General features: G+C 50.1%; 1 protein-coding gene across 3 annotated transcripts in view; it reads right to left on the reverse strand.

Moving 5' to 3' along the window:
- The window catches only part of LOC120861558 (high mobility group protein 20A-like), a 32223-nt gene extending 17966 nt beyond the window's left edge, over positions 1-14257 (reverse strand). Inside the window, exons 1-5 of one of the 3 annotated variants that reach the window (XR_005720568.1) lie at positions 14148-14220; positions 9806-9969; positions 4238-4317; positions 3118-3241; positions 76-202 (exon numbers count right to left, since the gene is read on the reverse strand). Coding sequence is in view for 2 of the 3 variants with exons in the window: in XM_040237303.1 (XP_040093237.1) it covers positions 76-202; positions 3118-3241; positions 4238-4317; positions 9806-9969; positions 14148-14175 (523 nt within the window). In the remaining variant the exon portion in view is untranslated. Of the gene's footprint in view, positions 1-75; positions 203-3117; positions 3242-4237; positions 4318-9805; positions 9970-10375; positions 10539-14147 lie in introns of those variants that run through there. The other 2 variants (XM_040237303.1, XM_040237304.1) reach the window with 2 other exon arrangements.
- Positions 14258-16034: the final 1777 nt, after the last annotated feature.

A 16034-nucleotide genomic window follows, 5' to 3' on the forward strand; every position in this document is an offset into this window, starting at 1 on the left:
ATCTGCTGTAGAGCATTGCATAGCCCCAAGCCTGGGAGACAGCAGCTGCAGCCCACCCTGGCCAGGCTCACTCACCACACCACGCCTGCACCTTTTGCGCTGCCCGCCTGCGCAGGAAGGCTCGGTAAGCCTCAGAGTTCTGATAGGCCTGCAGCTCGCGGATGTAACGCTGCTTGTCTTCATCCGCCTCACAAACATACCTCTGGAAGAAGGAGCACAGAGATCCTGTGAGAGTCCCCTCATCTGGAGGGGGGCTGGTGGGCTCCCCTTGTCCAACTTGCCTCAGTCTCTCTAGGGTGCTACCAAGAAGCTATTGCTCATCTTCTACTTGCATACCTCCAGGGATGGAAACCTCACTACCTAACAGCAAGCTCACTCATTGTTGGAATGATGCAGACCATAGGGAAGGTCTTCCTTCCAATCAACTAGAACCTGCCTCCCTCTGGCTTTCACCACAACTGCCAGGTGTGGTCTGATGACTGCAGAGGAGGGTAGCACTATCAGTGGCCCCCACCCCCACTGTGGGACCTTACACTTCTATTCAATTATGGCAGTGCTTAAGACATCAGCACTTAACTTTGTGCAGGGTGCTGGGTGGAGAACAGGTGATAAAGAGATGAATCAGATCCAGCCCCAGGCTACCTCATCTGCTATTGTTTTCCCTCCATCTAGAACACTTGTCTCAGCTTTCCTCCCCTGGCCAAATCTTACTTATCCTTCAAGATCTATCACAGAACATTCACCTCCTGGGGAATTTATCTGATGCCCCCAGGTTGGCTCGGGCACTCCCACACTGGATTAGATGCCTCCTGGATACCACACCCTGGCCCTGGTAGAAACCCGCGTCCCAGGCACTCCTCACACTGGATTATATGTGTTCACTTTGGAGGTCCCGACCCCCTACACTACGAACTCCTTGAAAGCAGGGACTTGGACTCACCTTCAGTCACAGAGGCTGGCACCAACTGGTGTAACCCAGGGACTGTGTGTGTTTGGGGGTGTGTGTGTGTGTGGGTGTGTGTGTGGGTGGGGGGGTGGGTGGGTGTGTGTGTGTAGCCAAAATTTGCTCTAAGAATGCTTGTCAAGTAGTTATTATTCACAGTGACTATTTTATGCACCTGGTAATTTGAAATAAATTATCATGTTAAGCAAAAAACTTTTAAAGCACTGATGTGTTGAACTGGGGGCTTCCCAGGTGGCACTAGTGGTAAAGAACCCACCTGCCAGTGCAGGAGATGTAAGAGACGTGGGTTCAATCCCTGGGTCGGGAAGAACCCTTCGGGGAGGGCATGGCAACCCACTCCAATATTCTTGCCTGGGGAATCCCATGCACAGAGGAGCCTGGCAGGCTATGGTCCATAGGGTCGCAAAGAGCTGGGCATGACTGAAGCGACTTAGCATGCACGTGTTGAACTGGTCCTAACAAAGTAAGGAGCTGAGCATGGCCTCTTTCCTTGGGCTTCTGGAGCCTCTTTCCACCGGGCACGTGGTGCACAGCCTCTGTCCCATTCCTGCAGGGACTTGACTCTACCAAGGAGACAGCTGACGATGCTGTAGCAGGGCTTTTGAAACTACAACTTGGAGGAGCTCTAGACACAGCGGCTGGGGCAGGGAGAGAGGGAAGGATTTCTGAAATTGTGAAAGTAGCTCAGAGACTCCCTAAAATCTTGGATCAGAGGTTCTGCCTCTCCCTGACCCATAAGAGCTGTCCTGTGCTTTGTAATCACCATGCTTATTCCAAAGACAATTGTCATTTTTGTCTCAGCTGCTCAGACTGGAATGTTGGCAGCTTAAGCCACTGTGACAGGTGGGGACTAACCCTAACCACCTTCACCCAACTTAGTCACGGTAGTTTTGCTTTGATCTCTTTTACACGTTAGCAGGAGTGTGTGGTGCGAACATTTCTTCCCCACTCCTGATGTTTCCTTCTGTAAGAGGGGGAGCTTAATCCTGCTGGCCTCTCCAGGATCACCCTCCCCTCCACGTGCAAGGAGGGGCTTATCGAAGGGTAGATTGGGAGCCAGAACCAGAGATGCTCCGTGAGGCCTCTCCTGTCTCCTCCCCTGAGACCTGATGGAGACAGCCAGCCAGGATCCCAGGCTGCTCTTGGCCAGAGTCAGGGGCCTGCCCTGACTGTGATGGCCAGGGTTTGTCCAGTTGTCTGACTGGCTATTGGATCTACTTCCTGAGTGGTTGAAGATCTGAGTAGAAAAGGGAGGGACGCTATTAACTGACACCATGCTCTCAAATCAGGATTTCTCTGTAATAGTTCATTTGAACCAAAGGTTTTCTACGGTGAAAAAAGTTGGAAGTGCAGGGGTTAAAGAAGCTTATCTCAGAGTTTTTGCATTTGACCCAAAGAAATGACACTTTGGAAGCAGCAGGCTTTTCTGGGAATAGTACAGGCTTTGGGGTCAGACATACTTAGAAGGAGTTTGGGAGGGCCTCTTGTAGGAGGTGACGCCACAGAAGGCATGGCTTGATCAGGGTGACTGGAATGTGGTGAGGAACGAGGTGGCAGAAGTTGACATTGGACATAAATGCCATGATAAAAGCGTGACTCTATCCTCTAACTTAGTGTTGTTTCTTCTGTGACCCCAGAACATACTTCCATAGGAGGTTAACAGGAGCTCTGTGCATAACGGGTTCCATGGTGAATTACTTTGAGAAAGCCTTTCACGAGAGGTGGCGGAGATTTTCGTGCCCTAGAGTGCTGTGCTCCATCTTGCCCTTCACACCTCATTCCAGGAGAGCATGGACTTCATCTGAACTATTTTAAGTGAATCAAATTATACCAAAAGGCTCCCAAAAAGCCCCACAGAGGGAAAAAATCTATTTCCCTTGGTCTGCTCCAGAATTTCCTAAACTTATTGGACAATTTAGCCATTTTTCATGGATTCACCATTCTGCCTGACAGTTTGGGAGATAGTGGATGCCAAAGCCGCAGAGACCAGTAATTGCTTTTAAGGGGTGAGGTGGGGGGCATCTTGCACCTGTCTTCTGGAACATTCCCTCTGGCTCTGGTATGAAAAGATGGTCCGGAGCGGGGAGCAGCCCCTAATCAAGGCTGCAGACAGCCAGACCCAGTTCTCTGTTCACTCCACGCAGAAGACTTACTTGCTTTTTCTCTTGTGGCAGCTGAGCCCACTGAGCGGCCAGCATCTTCGTGATTTCCGGGAAAGGCAGATTGGGGTGCTGGGCCCTCAGCTGGCTCCTCTGTTCGTTCAGGAAAATCGCGTAACTGCACCGGGAATGGAACACACACAGCGGTGCTGAGCTGCTGCTGGAGGGGAGGCCTGCTGTAGCCACTCCCGCTTTCAGGGTTTCATGAAAACCAACAGCCATGAGTTTGCCCGTAATTTTCAATCTAACCAGTGAAATGGGGGCTATTTGAAGATGGGGAAATACATGAATGGCTGACTTATCCAGAGACTGATGGAAGACTTAAGAGGGATTTCTCCCCTCCCACAGGACGGGCATGAATACTGGGTGGGCAACTAGCTCAAGCCTACTTGAGCTTCGGTTTCCCCTTCTGTGTTATGGACATAATATCACCTGTTCACGGGGTTGTTCTGTGGCTCAAATGTTCCAGGTACAAGCCCTCCTACCCTCCTGACGAGGGATTTGTGTCAAGGCACAGGGAGAAAGTCTGCAGGTGTTGGAGTGAGACAAACCAGTCTTTGGCTCAAAGGCCATGTGCACTGGAGTTATGGGAAAACTGAGAAAAGACCTTCACCCTGCGAAACGTGTGAACCTTGAGGATAAAGAGGAAACCACTCAAGCTTCCAGAAGAGTCAGGTGACCCTCAGAGCAGTGGGAAGTGACTCGCCTGGGGCCTCTTCTCTGCAGCCCAAGATGCCAGGGGATGAGGCACAGGTCTCAGGGCACCTGGGGGTTGCATTTTGAGCCTTGAGGAAGGTTCACTAGATCACCCAAGGCCGTGGAGCCCCAGGTATCACAAGCCTGGAAGGGAAACCAGACACACTGGCCCCACGGCCACCCACTTTCCTGTCTGTGACTCAAGCCCAGCTCTCCTTTGAGTATCAGAACCTTATTCCAGCTTAAAGAACTAAACAACCCTCTCTCACTCCCCGTGGTGTGAGACTCTGTAACAATCAAGGGTCCTGAACAACAGATAAAGGCTGCGATGGGACAGAGGCAACCCAGGCTCAGCACATAGCACAGGCCATGTGGTGATGTGACCTTAATGGGGGGTCAGGTGATCTCCCCATCTTACCCTGTTGTAGGAGCACGGGGAACAGCAAGATCCCTCGGGGGCTTCCTTTTCTTGCCTTTAGGCCAGCCTCCTTTCCTTTTCTGAAAGAGTAATATGCAGGAAGACCTCAGGATTGTCAACAATGATTGACCATATTTGAGTCACAGCCCATAATACGGCCACACACTAAGGAGTCCTACCCACGTGACCTCTGACCTCCTGGCAGCTCTGCAGAGTAGAGATGGTCGTGTCCTGAAGATGAGGGAACCAAGGCTTGGAGGAATGCAATCACTGCCTGGGCGTCCCCAGCAGGTGTGAGAGCCAGCGATGTTTCCTCCCATCGTGTTATTACCGTATGTGTTTAGTCGCTCAGTCGTGCCCAATTCCTTGTGACCCCATGGACCCACCAGGCTCCTCTGCCCATGGGGATTCTCCAGGCAAGAATACTGGAGTAAGTGGCCATGCCCTCTTTCGGGGGATCTTTCCAACCCAGGGATCGAATCCAGGTCTCCCACATTGCAGGCAGATTCTTTACCATCTGAGCCACCGGGGAAGCCCCATCACCAGGAAGCATGTGGCCATATGATTGGACACAAACAAGAGAGCAACATGAGATGTGGGTGACTAGGTTCAAGGAGAGGGGGTGGGGATGGGGCCAGGCCTTGATACTGGAAGCAGGGCGTTGACCTCTGAGCTTGACCAGCTCGGCCTAGGTTCCCATCTCAGCTCGGCCACTTCTTTGTCATGTGACTGCAGGCAAATTAGTAACATCCCTGTGCCTCTGTTACCCCACTTGTAAAATGGGAATCATAATAGCCTGAACCTTGTGGGTTGTGATGATGATTAAATGTGGAAATAATCATGTAGTTCTTACAACAGAGCCAGGCAAGCAGTAGGTGCTCACTAAATGCAGGCAGACCCCCTCCTGTGGCAGCCAGTTCTCAGGAGGGACAGCCAAGCTGCAGCTCTCTCTTCTGTCGAGTATGTTTCTTGGTTCATCAACAGTGCCTGCACCCTTGCTGCCACTGGGATCCTGGGCCATACTCGGAGGCTAGAGGGCTGAATAAGACACAGGCTTGGCCCTCAAGTGGCTCAGTCTGATGGAGGAGGTCTGGGGCATATAAATAATGGCAACAACTCATTTCAGGGACTGTTACAGAATGACAGCCTGGACACCCTTGCATTCAGTGCTCAGTTTCAATTTTTTCCTAAATCAAACACATACAGGTGCCAAATAATCCAAATGTGGCCTAAAAACCTCTGTTTCAGCTGTTTCAGCTTTCCAGTTTTCCAGTTTTCAAAACTCCCTCCCAGATATGCCCATTTCAGCCTTCCCAGGGGCAGGAGATACACAGCTGGTCAGCGGCCCAGCAGGCTGGCTGGGAGAGGATCTGATACCATCACAGCCAGGCCACATGTGCTGGGGGCCTCAGGACAGAGGAGGTCAGGGCAGTGCCTGGCACTGGGGACTTAAGGGACAAGAACATAGAACTCAGGGCATGCAGAGGCAAAGAGCCAGGCTAGTAACCACACATGTTAGAGAGACAATTCTGCAGAGCACCTAGCAATGCATCAGGCATGCAGTAGGTGCACAATAAACGACACGCTCCTTTGCTCACTCCCATGTGATTGATTCCTGGAGTCAGAAAGGGAATGACAAGACTTTCAGGACCCTGGAGAGCTCCCGGGTCCTGTGGTCAGCTCTGATTTCTGGTAATAAAAGCTGAAACCATCGCTACAGTCCAGTTTACCAAGAACTTTCCAACACACATGTTCCTGAATTTGAGTCTCACATTCCCTGCTCAAAGGAACTCTTTTAATCACCCCACAACACAGGAAGACACTCAGAAAGATGACGTGACTTGGCCACCGAATGGCCAGGCTGAGAGTCAGCGCACACCACGGCTTCTGTTAGAGCTGTGCCTTCTGAGGGAGACCCCACAGCTGCCTGGAGTCACATGGGAGGTACACCAGGTCACCTGTGCCCTGCATCACAGCGGCCTCCTCCTGTCTGCCTGCTCAGCTCCTCTGCTGAAGCACACAGGGAAAGTTGCTTGTTTTTAACTGCAGGAAACACTTTCACATATTTATTGTTATTTCTCTATATTCTAGTTTTCCAAATCAAAAATCAAAATAAAAGTGCTTATCATTTTACTGCCATCCTTGGCCCTTTGTTTCAGCTTCTTTATTCAAAGAAAATCCTTCCTGAGCGTTTTCTGCGTTTGTCCAGAAACCATAGTTACAGAGACAAAGACACTTGGAAAGGCTGTGGGGATGTTTTTCTCTGAAGCTTTTTTGTTCTCGCTGAATTTCTCACACAGGATTTAAACCAAATTGACTCTGCCCTAAATAGAGCCACGTCCACAGTGAGCCAATCATTAGCACTGGGTGTTACTACATGGAAAACATTTCCCACACACTTGAGTACATTAGTTTAAAAGGAAAAGCAGAAGTAGAACATGGCTGAGCAAGGAAAGACATCGCAAAAAAGTGCAGTCAGCAGGAGAGCAGAAGATCAACGGATGGGCAAAATTCAAGGGGGAAATAAAATCCATCTCAATAGGATTCTTGAGCAGCATGGACCTTTCATGTTCAGATTGCAACAGACAGGGAATTTTGAATATTTGGTTTTATACACCAAATTTTCTTTCACAAAGAAAATGTCCATTGGGAGTCAGCAGGGTGAGGCAGAAGGTACAGTCTGGGGGCTGGAGTGACAGGTATGGGCTGAGTCACTGGATCGAACGCACCATGAACCTGAGCCCCCATCACCTCTGCAGCTCCTAACTGACACAGCAAAAGGTAGCAGTGCAGTAGGTGAGCTGGTGTTTGCAAAGGACTAGGGCCTCTCAGCACACAGCAGCGCTCAGTGCACGTGTTCTTTTTATCGATCAGGTAGGAAAAACTCCAGAACGCATCAATGAACTGGATTCTACAAGGCAACTGAGCAGGTCTCCAGGAGAAGAACATTTTCCTGTGTGTAACAACTGTGTCAACCATTTGGGAACCAGACCAAAGCTCAATTGATGATTGTAATCACAGTTAGGAAAAGGATCTTGGCCCTGGTGGTTTTACAACTCGCCCAGAAAAGTCCTGGTGATTTTCATGTGGGCAGAGCTTTGTTGAGGGGCACGCAGCATCCCCCACCCCCACCTGAATACTGAAGATGTTTATTACAAGATGTTATCTGCACCACATGTTTAGACACCATCAAAGGCTGGCTTCCCACCTTTGGATATCATGGTCCTAACTTAAAACAAAATTCTAGTTCATTTGTTTCTGAAATACACACACTGCAAACGAAATATTGAGCTGACCAAAAGATTCGTGTTTTTCTTTTTTTAATGTTCTTATGGAAAAACCCAAGTAAACATTTTGGCCAACCCAATACTTTTCTGTTTTTCTAAAATGAGGGTTATTAGACATTACAGCATCCTGTTGCCTAGTTTCTCATCTCAGTTTTAACCAGGTTTGCAGACTAAAGCCAGAGAGGTAATGATTCTAAGCACAGTGGAGGGTGGTGGTGAAAGCATGAATTCAGGAGTAAGACTGTCCAGATTCAAGTCCCAGTGACTCCGTGTGCTGGCCCTGGAATCTTGAGCACATGACCTAACCTCTCTGTGCACCAGTGTCCTCCTCTGTGCAATGGAGATACCAGCTCCTACCCCAGTATCTTCAAAGATTAAATGAGTGGGGTCAGGCACCCACCTATTAGGGCAGCTGTTATTGTTATTACAGTCAGCCCTCTTGCATTCTAAATCTGCTCTACCACCTTCTGCACCTCTTAACTCAGTAAAGTCATTAGTCCTTTCTGAGTCCCCCTCCACCTGGTAAGTGGAGCTGGCTTATTGAGAAGGTCATTGAGGAAGATCTCGGCAAAGGAAAGTAGTTTCCCAAATCAATGCCATGATTTGGGACTAAGCCTTGTCTCTAAGAGATGAACAGGTCCTGAGTTAAGTTCATTGCACATTTCTCTGGGGGCATGACAGACACTGCCAGTCATCTTTCTAGTATCTATTCTGCCCTCCTCCATTAGGAATTGAAATTTGATTTTCAGCCGGGCAAGTCCACCTGGAATGAAGCCTCCCATGCAACTGGCAGCCATGTGACTAAGTTCTGTCCATTCTAAGTAAACTGAAGTATAGTATGGATCTTCTGAAACATATCATTCAAGGAAGGAACCTTTTTTTTTTTTTAGCCTCTTCCTCCTACCTGCTGGCTGGAATGCAGACGTGAGGGCTAGTGCTCAAGCAGCCACCATGGATCATATAGCATCATGATAAGGACAGTGAGGCATTATGCTAAGGATGGTGGAGCAGTGAGGTGGTACTGGGTCTGGGTCTCTTCTGACTGTGGTATCTCTGTGCTTGTGTGTGTGTGGGTGTGTGTGTGTGTATGTGTGTGCTCAGTCACTCAGTCATGTCCACCTCTGCAATCCCATGGACTATAGCCCACCAGACTCTTCTGTTCAAGGAATTTTCCAGGCAAGAATACTGGAGTAGGGTTGCCATTTACTTCTCCAGGGGATCTTCCTGACCCAGGGATCGGACCCATGTCTTTTGTATCTCCTGCACTGGCAGGCAGATTCTTTCCACTGAGCTACCTGGAAAGCCCAAATTACTATTATCTGGGGAATTTTTAGTTATGTGAAGCTGAGCCAATCCTAACTGGTGCAGAATACTGCTTCTTTTTGGTATTTCTCAGCAGACCTGGTTATGTCTAGCTGTACTTTCACCATGATAATGTAAAAAGAAAAAAAAAAGGTTTTTTGTGCACCTATTATGGACTGGACCTTTCAGTATGCAATAGTTGTTTAGTCTTTAGAAATTCCTTTAAAGTAGATAATGTTATAGGGCTTCCCCAGTGGCTCAGGGGTAAAAAATCCATCTGCAATGCAGGAGATACAGGTTCAATCCCTGGATCAAGAAGATCCCTTGGAAGAGGGCATGGCAACCCACTCCAGTATTCTTGCCTGGAGAATCCCATGGACAGAGGGGCAGGTTACAGTCCATGGGTTGCAAAGAGTCAGACATGACTGAGCGTGCACACAAATAATGTTATCCCTGTTTCACCAAGAAGTAACTGAGTCTTGAAGAGTTAACACACTTTGTGCAAAGTGTCACAGCTAGAAGATGGCAGAGCCACACTTCCAATACCCATCTGTCTGCCTTCCAAGCCCACATTCTTCCCACTTAGCCACCACTTAACTACCACGGTGCCCTCCATGCCAAGCCTCACCAACTGCCTCTCCCACACAGAAAATGGACTAGGTCATCCCCCAGCTAAGAACTGCTCATGTCACCCCAGAACCTTCACCAAAACCCCAAGTTTCCTGGAGTAGTCAGGCTCAGGAGCCAAACTCTTTAAGATCAAATCCTGCTCTACCAATTACTATGTGACCCTGAGCAAGTTCCTTGACTTCTCTGTGCTTTGCAGTGTTGTGAAGGTTTGAAAAAATAATGCCCAGGAGTGCCAGCCCAGAACCTGGAGCACAGAACATGTTTAATATGCAGGTGTTATCACTCGTGTTATGATGCCACGACATTGCAGCATGGGAGGCCCTCCAAGCTTGGCCTGGACTGCACTTGCCTTTGGTTCCTCTGAGTCCTGCTCCTTTGGGTCCCCCGGGTCAGTCAGCCTAATGTGCTGCATGGGCAGAGATGCCAGGTCCCGGCAGTAGGTCTGGATCACAGAGCTCCCAGGTAGTAGGCTGCCCGTCCCATTTGGAGGTGGGAAAAGGAATTCTGTGGGTACTAAAACAGCAAGAAACAGCCACATAAGGTCTGAGATATTGAAATCACCATCCCACCTAGAGTCTGTCCAGCACAGGGACTCTGTGATTTATGTTTCAAATGCCCACAAGTGACAGCAAATGCCTACAACCTGAGTTGATGGTCATTTCTCTTGGCTCAGCCCCCAAGTCCCTTGAGTTAGCTTCACACCATCAGCAACACAATCCCCTGCTGGGACCATGGGTTCCTCTTCACAAAGTCAGGGCAAACTTCAGACCAACTTGACAGAATTGTTGAAAGGTCTATTCACAGCACAGGTATTTACAGGATGCCAACTGTATGCTGGGTGTGGCAGACAACAGTGTAGAACTGACCAACAGTCCCCCTGGAGTTTACATTGTCGGGGTGGGGTTAAACCCAAACTTACAGAGTCCTCAGAGCACCACATGGTCCTTAGTAGGCTCTCAGTAAAGTCATTTATTTTACTGACATTTTAAATCGGTGCATTTACAGAAATCTATCCTCTGAGAATGTTGAGGATGTTGTCTGCAGTCAAATAAACTCCTGACCTCCTGTGAAGGAGGCAGAATGGTAATTATGATCCTATTTTACAGATGGGAGGGAGGTGGGAATGAGACACTTGATAGCTCAGATCTGAGGCTGAAGCTTCAGCTGAGGCTGAAACTCCAATACTTTGGCCACCTGATGCGAAGAGCCAACTCGGGAACGATCCTGATGCTGGGAAAGATTGAAGGCAGGAGGAGAAGGGGACGACAGAGGACAAGATGGTTGGATGGCATCATCGACTCAATGGACATGAGTTTGAGCAAGCTCTGGGAGATGGTGAAGGAGAGGGAAGCCTGGCGTGCTGCCGTCCATGGGGTCACAAAGAGTCAGACAAGACTGAGCAAATGAACAACAAATAGCTCAAATCTGTTAGATGTAATGCACGATCCTCCCTCCCCACACACACACTTGACTGTCGCTGTGACTGTAGATGAAGTAGCCGGAAGCAGATTGATTCCAGAAAGACGCCTAGAATCACACAGGTGGGAGAGGCAGGTGTGACTGAACCCAAGTGTCCTGGCTGCCAGTCCGAGGTCTGTCCTCTCCCTTCAATCTGCACCCCCTGTGCTTCCTCATGGGGAGGGGAAGGTAACAACTTTCAAGTTACCATTCTGAAGTGGTATCCTGGTTCAGTTCAGTTCAGTTCAGTCGCTCAGTCATGTCTGACTCTTTGTGACCCCAGGGACTGCAGCATGCCAGGCCTCCCTATGCATCACCAACTCTTGGAGTTTACTCAGACTCATGTCTGCTGATTCGGTGATGCCATCCAACCATCTCATCCTCCGTCCTGGTAAGTATTACTTAACAACCACAATGCAGGCAACAGACCCTGCCAGACAGTTCTGGATGCTGACTTGTCTGAGGTTGAGGAAAGACAAGGAGGTATCCACTGACTTCCCTCTCAGCTTCCTAGGAAGGGGAAATACAGCAGAGTGATGACAAAACCCAGCATTCCAGAACTTTCCTTGGCTTGTATCCACATGGCCAAGCCTGATCCAGTCTTGCAATCCATCACTAGGACTATTCTTGTTTTTTTTTTAATGGTATTTTTGTTTTGAATCATAACTTGTGGATATGACTCAGAACTAGGGGAGGCCCTCCCGTGGGTGATGGTAAAAGGTCAGACAGCACCCCTCCCTGGTCCTCCAGTGCCCAGTCCCCTCCCTGGAGGCTACATCAGGAGGCCCTTCATGGGCCCTTCCAGAGCTAGTCTGTGCATTTACAAACATTTCTGTACCCTGCATAATGGCAGACTGGGTGCACTGAACTTTACTTCTTCCGTTAACTATGTCTTTGAGTACTTTCTGCACCAGCCCATTTAGAGCTGCTGCATTTTCTGGTGAAGGGGGCCTGGAATTCTGCTGTGAGGAGGGGTCTCAGAGCAGTTAGCAGACCCAGTAAGAAATGCATGTTCCTCCGGGCCTTGCACACATAGCATTTCATGCATGCAGTGGGCTCTCTAGAAAATTGGGTTGCTGGGTCAAAGGGCATGTGTGTTTCTAATTCAGATAGACTCTGGATGGCACATACCCCTCCACAGGGCTGGATGCATTTTACACCCGCAGCAGTGGAGGACTCAACTTCCTCTCGAGGATCCCTGCCGTTGGACGCAGAGGTGAGAATTCCCACCACCTCCCTCTCTGCTCACATCTCTTTATGGCTCCCCCTGACTTTGGCATGAAGTCCAGACCCCTTAGCCTGGTATTTAAAGCTTCAGGAGGTTGGGCCCTAATGTCTCAACTAGTCTCACACCCATCCAAATGATATAACTGACTCCAAAAGCTGGTGATAAAAATGGGTGATAATCAGACCCTTTATGCATGTTATCCTATTTAATCTTCAGCATGACTCTAGTTGCCATGGCAACACCCACAGGTAGGGAAAGAAGTTCAGGTCAGTGACTCTCCCAAGTGCCCAGAGAAGGGCAGGGCAGATAGGAACCCCCCACTCTGGGTTGCCTACTCTTTCCGTCTCCCCAATGCAGTAATCCTTCCTATCCAGTACAGCCCAGCTTCAGATGCCCTCATCCTGCTGGGCCAGCCCCAAATCTCCCCTGCCTCTCCCTTCCCATTCTTCCAGGGATCCAGGCTCAGCAGGAAGGAGCCCATTTATGGGGACAGCTCTCAGCTGATTCATTCATTCAGTGGACAGGCATTAAGACCAGGGTCAGACAGAGTGCCAGGCCACAGGCAGCAGCTGCAGAAACAGCAGTGGCTGACAATACAGACTTCACGGAGCTCTAGGTCCATATTAAGTCCCAGCTCCTAAGTGGGCAAAGTGGTTGGAATGGTGATTGCTTTGTCTAATACTGAGGCTCTAGAATATTCTGTGACCTGCTCAAGATCTCCAATCCAGAGACAAGTGGTGCTTGTCCTGGGGCCTTGGCCTCCCCATTGGCTGGACAGTACAGTGGTCACCCCTATACCTCAGATAGAACTTTTGATCCCAGAGCCAGCTCTGCCACCTATTAACCACATGGTCTCTTGTTCCTCAAGTTTTCTCAGCTGCAGGACTGGTTACTAAGAAGCACTGGTTATTATAGTGCCTGGCACCCAGGAAGCAGGCTATAGTTAAGAACTGCTGGTAGCCTGAAGTGAAGTCGCTCAGTCGTGTCTGACTCTTTGCAACCCCATGGACTGTAGCCTACAAGGCTCCTCTGTCCATGGGATTTTCCAGGCAACAGTATGGAGTGGATTGCCATTTCCTTCTCCAGGGGATCTTCCCGACCCAGGGATCGAACCCAGGTCTCCCGCATTGTAGACAGACGCTTTACCGTCCTCAAAGTCCTCATTGGAATATGATAATCCAGTCTGCAAGTTCAACTTTAAGTTCAAATGCCACCTGCCCGCAGGTGACAGAAACACATTAGCCAGGAGCAAATCACAGGGCTTATCACGAAGGGCAGGAAACGGGCTTTTTCGGCATAAAGGAAGGTTCTGGACTGAGACCTGGATCTTTCCAGCATCAGTGTCAACATTTGCGCTGTAGACGCCAAGGCTCTGACACCCACCGACCTGGGCTCGAATCCTGGTTACGTAAGGGCCCGTGGGCCGCGTTCGAGTCACCGAATGTCCTCTATTTTTAACTGTGGAGCACAGTCCCCGCCCCCAGGTCGCCAGGTCGTTACACGGGACAGGTGAGAACAGATTCGCTGAGCCAAGAGCTGCCCGAACGCCGCACAACGCAACAGCTCTCATGAGCAGAGTCGCCGGCTGACGCACGCGCGCGTCCGACCCCAGCAGCGGCTGGTGACGGCGGAGGGGGCCGGGATCTCAGGCTGTCACCGGAGCCGGGGTCGCCCCTCCATCAGCACCGGCGGCTGCAGAGGGCGCCGGACCGGCTCTGGGGCCGCGCTGGGGAGGGGAAGAGGTCATCGGCGCGGGGACGAAGGAGGCGGCGGCAGGGGGCTAACAGATGGGCACCTGCGCCCAGGGTGGCGCGGGGAGCGGACCGGCCGGACGCAGGCCCGAGTCACGTGCCAGGCCCTGGGCACCGCCCCGGGCATCCACACCCGCGCCGCGGGGCCGGGCTGCAACGGGACGCGCCCACCCCGTCCCGGGGAAGACCCCCCAAACTCCCAAGGAGCGGGGCGCGCGCGACCGAGGGGAGGGGCCGCAAGTCCAGCCACTGACCCGCAGCCTGGCCGCTGTCCCGCTGCATGTCGCCCGCCCGCCCGGGCCGCCGCCCGGCCTCGGCCCACCAGGTGCACCCTCCCAGCGCCTGCCGCTCCGCCCCGCGCCCTGGGCTCCGTTTCCGCCCCGCCCCGTGCGCCGTAGGCGGGCCCTCTGGAGGCGTCACTCGCTGAGCCGCTGCGAGTGCCCGGGGTGCGGGCTTTATCCACCCTGGACCGCGTCGCGCCGCCTGGGCGTGGGCGGCCGCGTGGGGCAAGAGTTCCAGCTGCGCAGGCTGCTCCGGGCTCCGGGCTTTCCGAGTAGCCGGGGACTGGGCGGGGCCAGAGAGGGAGGGCGGGGAGTGGGAGGGGCGGAGGAGTGAGAAGCCCCGCCCCGCTACCGAACCCCCACCTTGGTTGCTATGGGTCCCTCCACCCGCCCCCTCAGTTACATAAGTGCCCCTATTTATACGTCTCTGAATATTTTCAAGTCACACAGGAATACATACTGTATTAGCACTGTGGCGAAATTAGAAAACTCAAAGCAGCCAGCCCCCTCTCCCTGAATTTTGCCCCTCAACAACCTGTTAATCCACGGGAGTGCCTCCTTAACGTCAAAAAAAAAAAAAAAATCAAAATACACTTTCAAAGATAATTCTAAACATTTAGAGATGGCCACGAGCTCCACCCCTTCAGTGGCAACACTTCCCCATTCACGTGTCTCCATCCAGCTTGTGGCAGGTGATCTGAAGGCAGTCATGAGTTCAACACACTCTCTGTGTAGTTTCGAGGTTGCCTATAGGAATGCACGATCCCTGGAGTCGGAGGATGTGGGTTCACCAGCCTACCTCTGGCTGAGTGATCTTGGGCTGGTTACTTCACCTCTCTGGGCCTCACTCTCTTCATCTGACAAGTGGGGATAATAAATAGTGCCCATTATATAGGATGGTTGTAGGGATCAATGAGTTAATATTCTTAAAGTACATCAGAGGCACTCAACGAATGTGTTAGTTGTTGTTTCTGAGGTCCTTCCTCTGCATGTATCAAGGGTAATGAGCAATAACTGTGTAAAAACATAATTTGGTCCTTTCTTACTCTGCCCAGCTCCCCACTCCATTCCCTTATTTTTATTTTTAACCAACCAGTGGCTTCAACAAATAAACTCTGTTCCTCAGTTTCTTCCTATAGAGAGTAAATGTAGTATTAATAGCATCACAGGGATGTTTGAGGATTAAATGAGATGCTGTGAGCAGTATATAGACTCTCTGAGTACCAAGTCTGGTGTGTATTTCCTAGCTAATGACATAAATAGCTACTCTTAGCTGGTGTTGTCCATGTCCACAGGGAAGCCCCAGGGCTGAGTCAACATGGGCTGGGACTCCAGAGCAGGAAAGGAGTCCAGGAATCCAGAGTGCCAGTCCTTCTTTCACCAGTGAAGGAAGCTGAGTCCTGGACAGGGCTTCCTCAAGTGATGGTCCTTTCACCTCCCCAGGCATCTTCTCAATTCAATCTGATTAAATGCAGTAAAGGCAGGATGAGATTCCCCTCCTTGCAAAACTGAGTTAAGAATATTCTCTTAAATCCTTGTGATTAGCTAAGAAAACTATTAAACAGAAGAACATTCAAATGAGATTTATATTTTCATACATTAGACTACATAAAGCCTCTGGAATCTAATCAGTAAAGTGTTGATAGAGGAATGGTTAAATATGTGAGTGGAACAGAAGATAGAACCAAAGTGAAATCCCAGAATACATGTTAGGTTAATTTATGACAAACATAATTAATTCAGAAAAAATAGAATTATTAATCAATACTATTAATTGGCTAGCTATCTGAGAAGAAAAAAGGATGGACTTCAATCTAATTTCAAATACAAAAGTAAATTCTAGATGGATTATAGACCTAA

The sequence above is a fragment of the Oryx dammah genome, unplaced genomic scaffold, assembly GCF_014754425.2.
Source record: "Oryx dammah isolate SB20612 unplaced genomic scaffold, SCBI_Odam_1.1 HiC_scaffold_3, whole genome shotgun sequence".
Lineage (NCBI taxonomy): Eukaryota > Metazoa > Chordata > Mammalia > Artiodactyla > Bovidae > Oryx > Oryx dammah.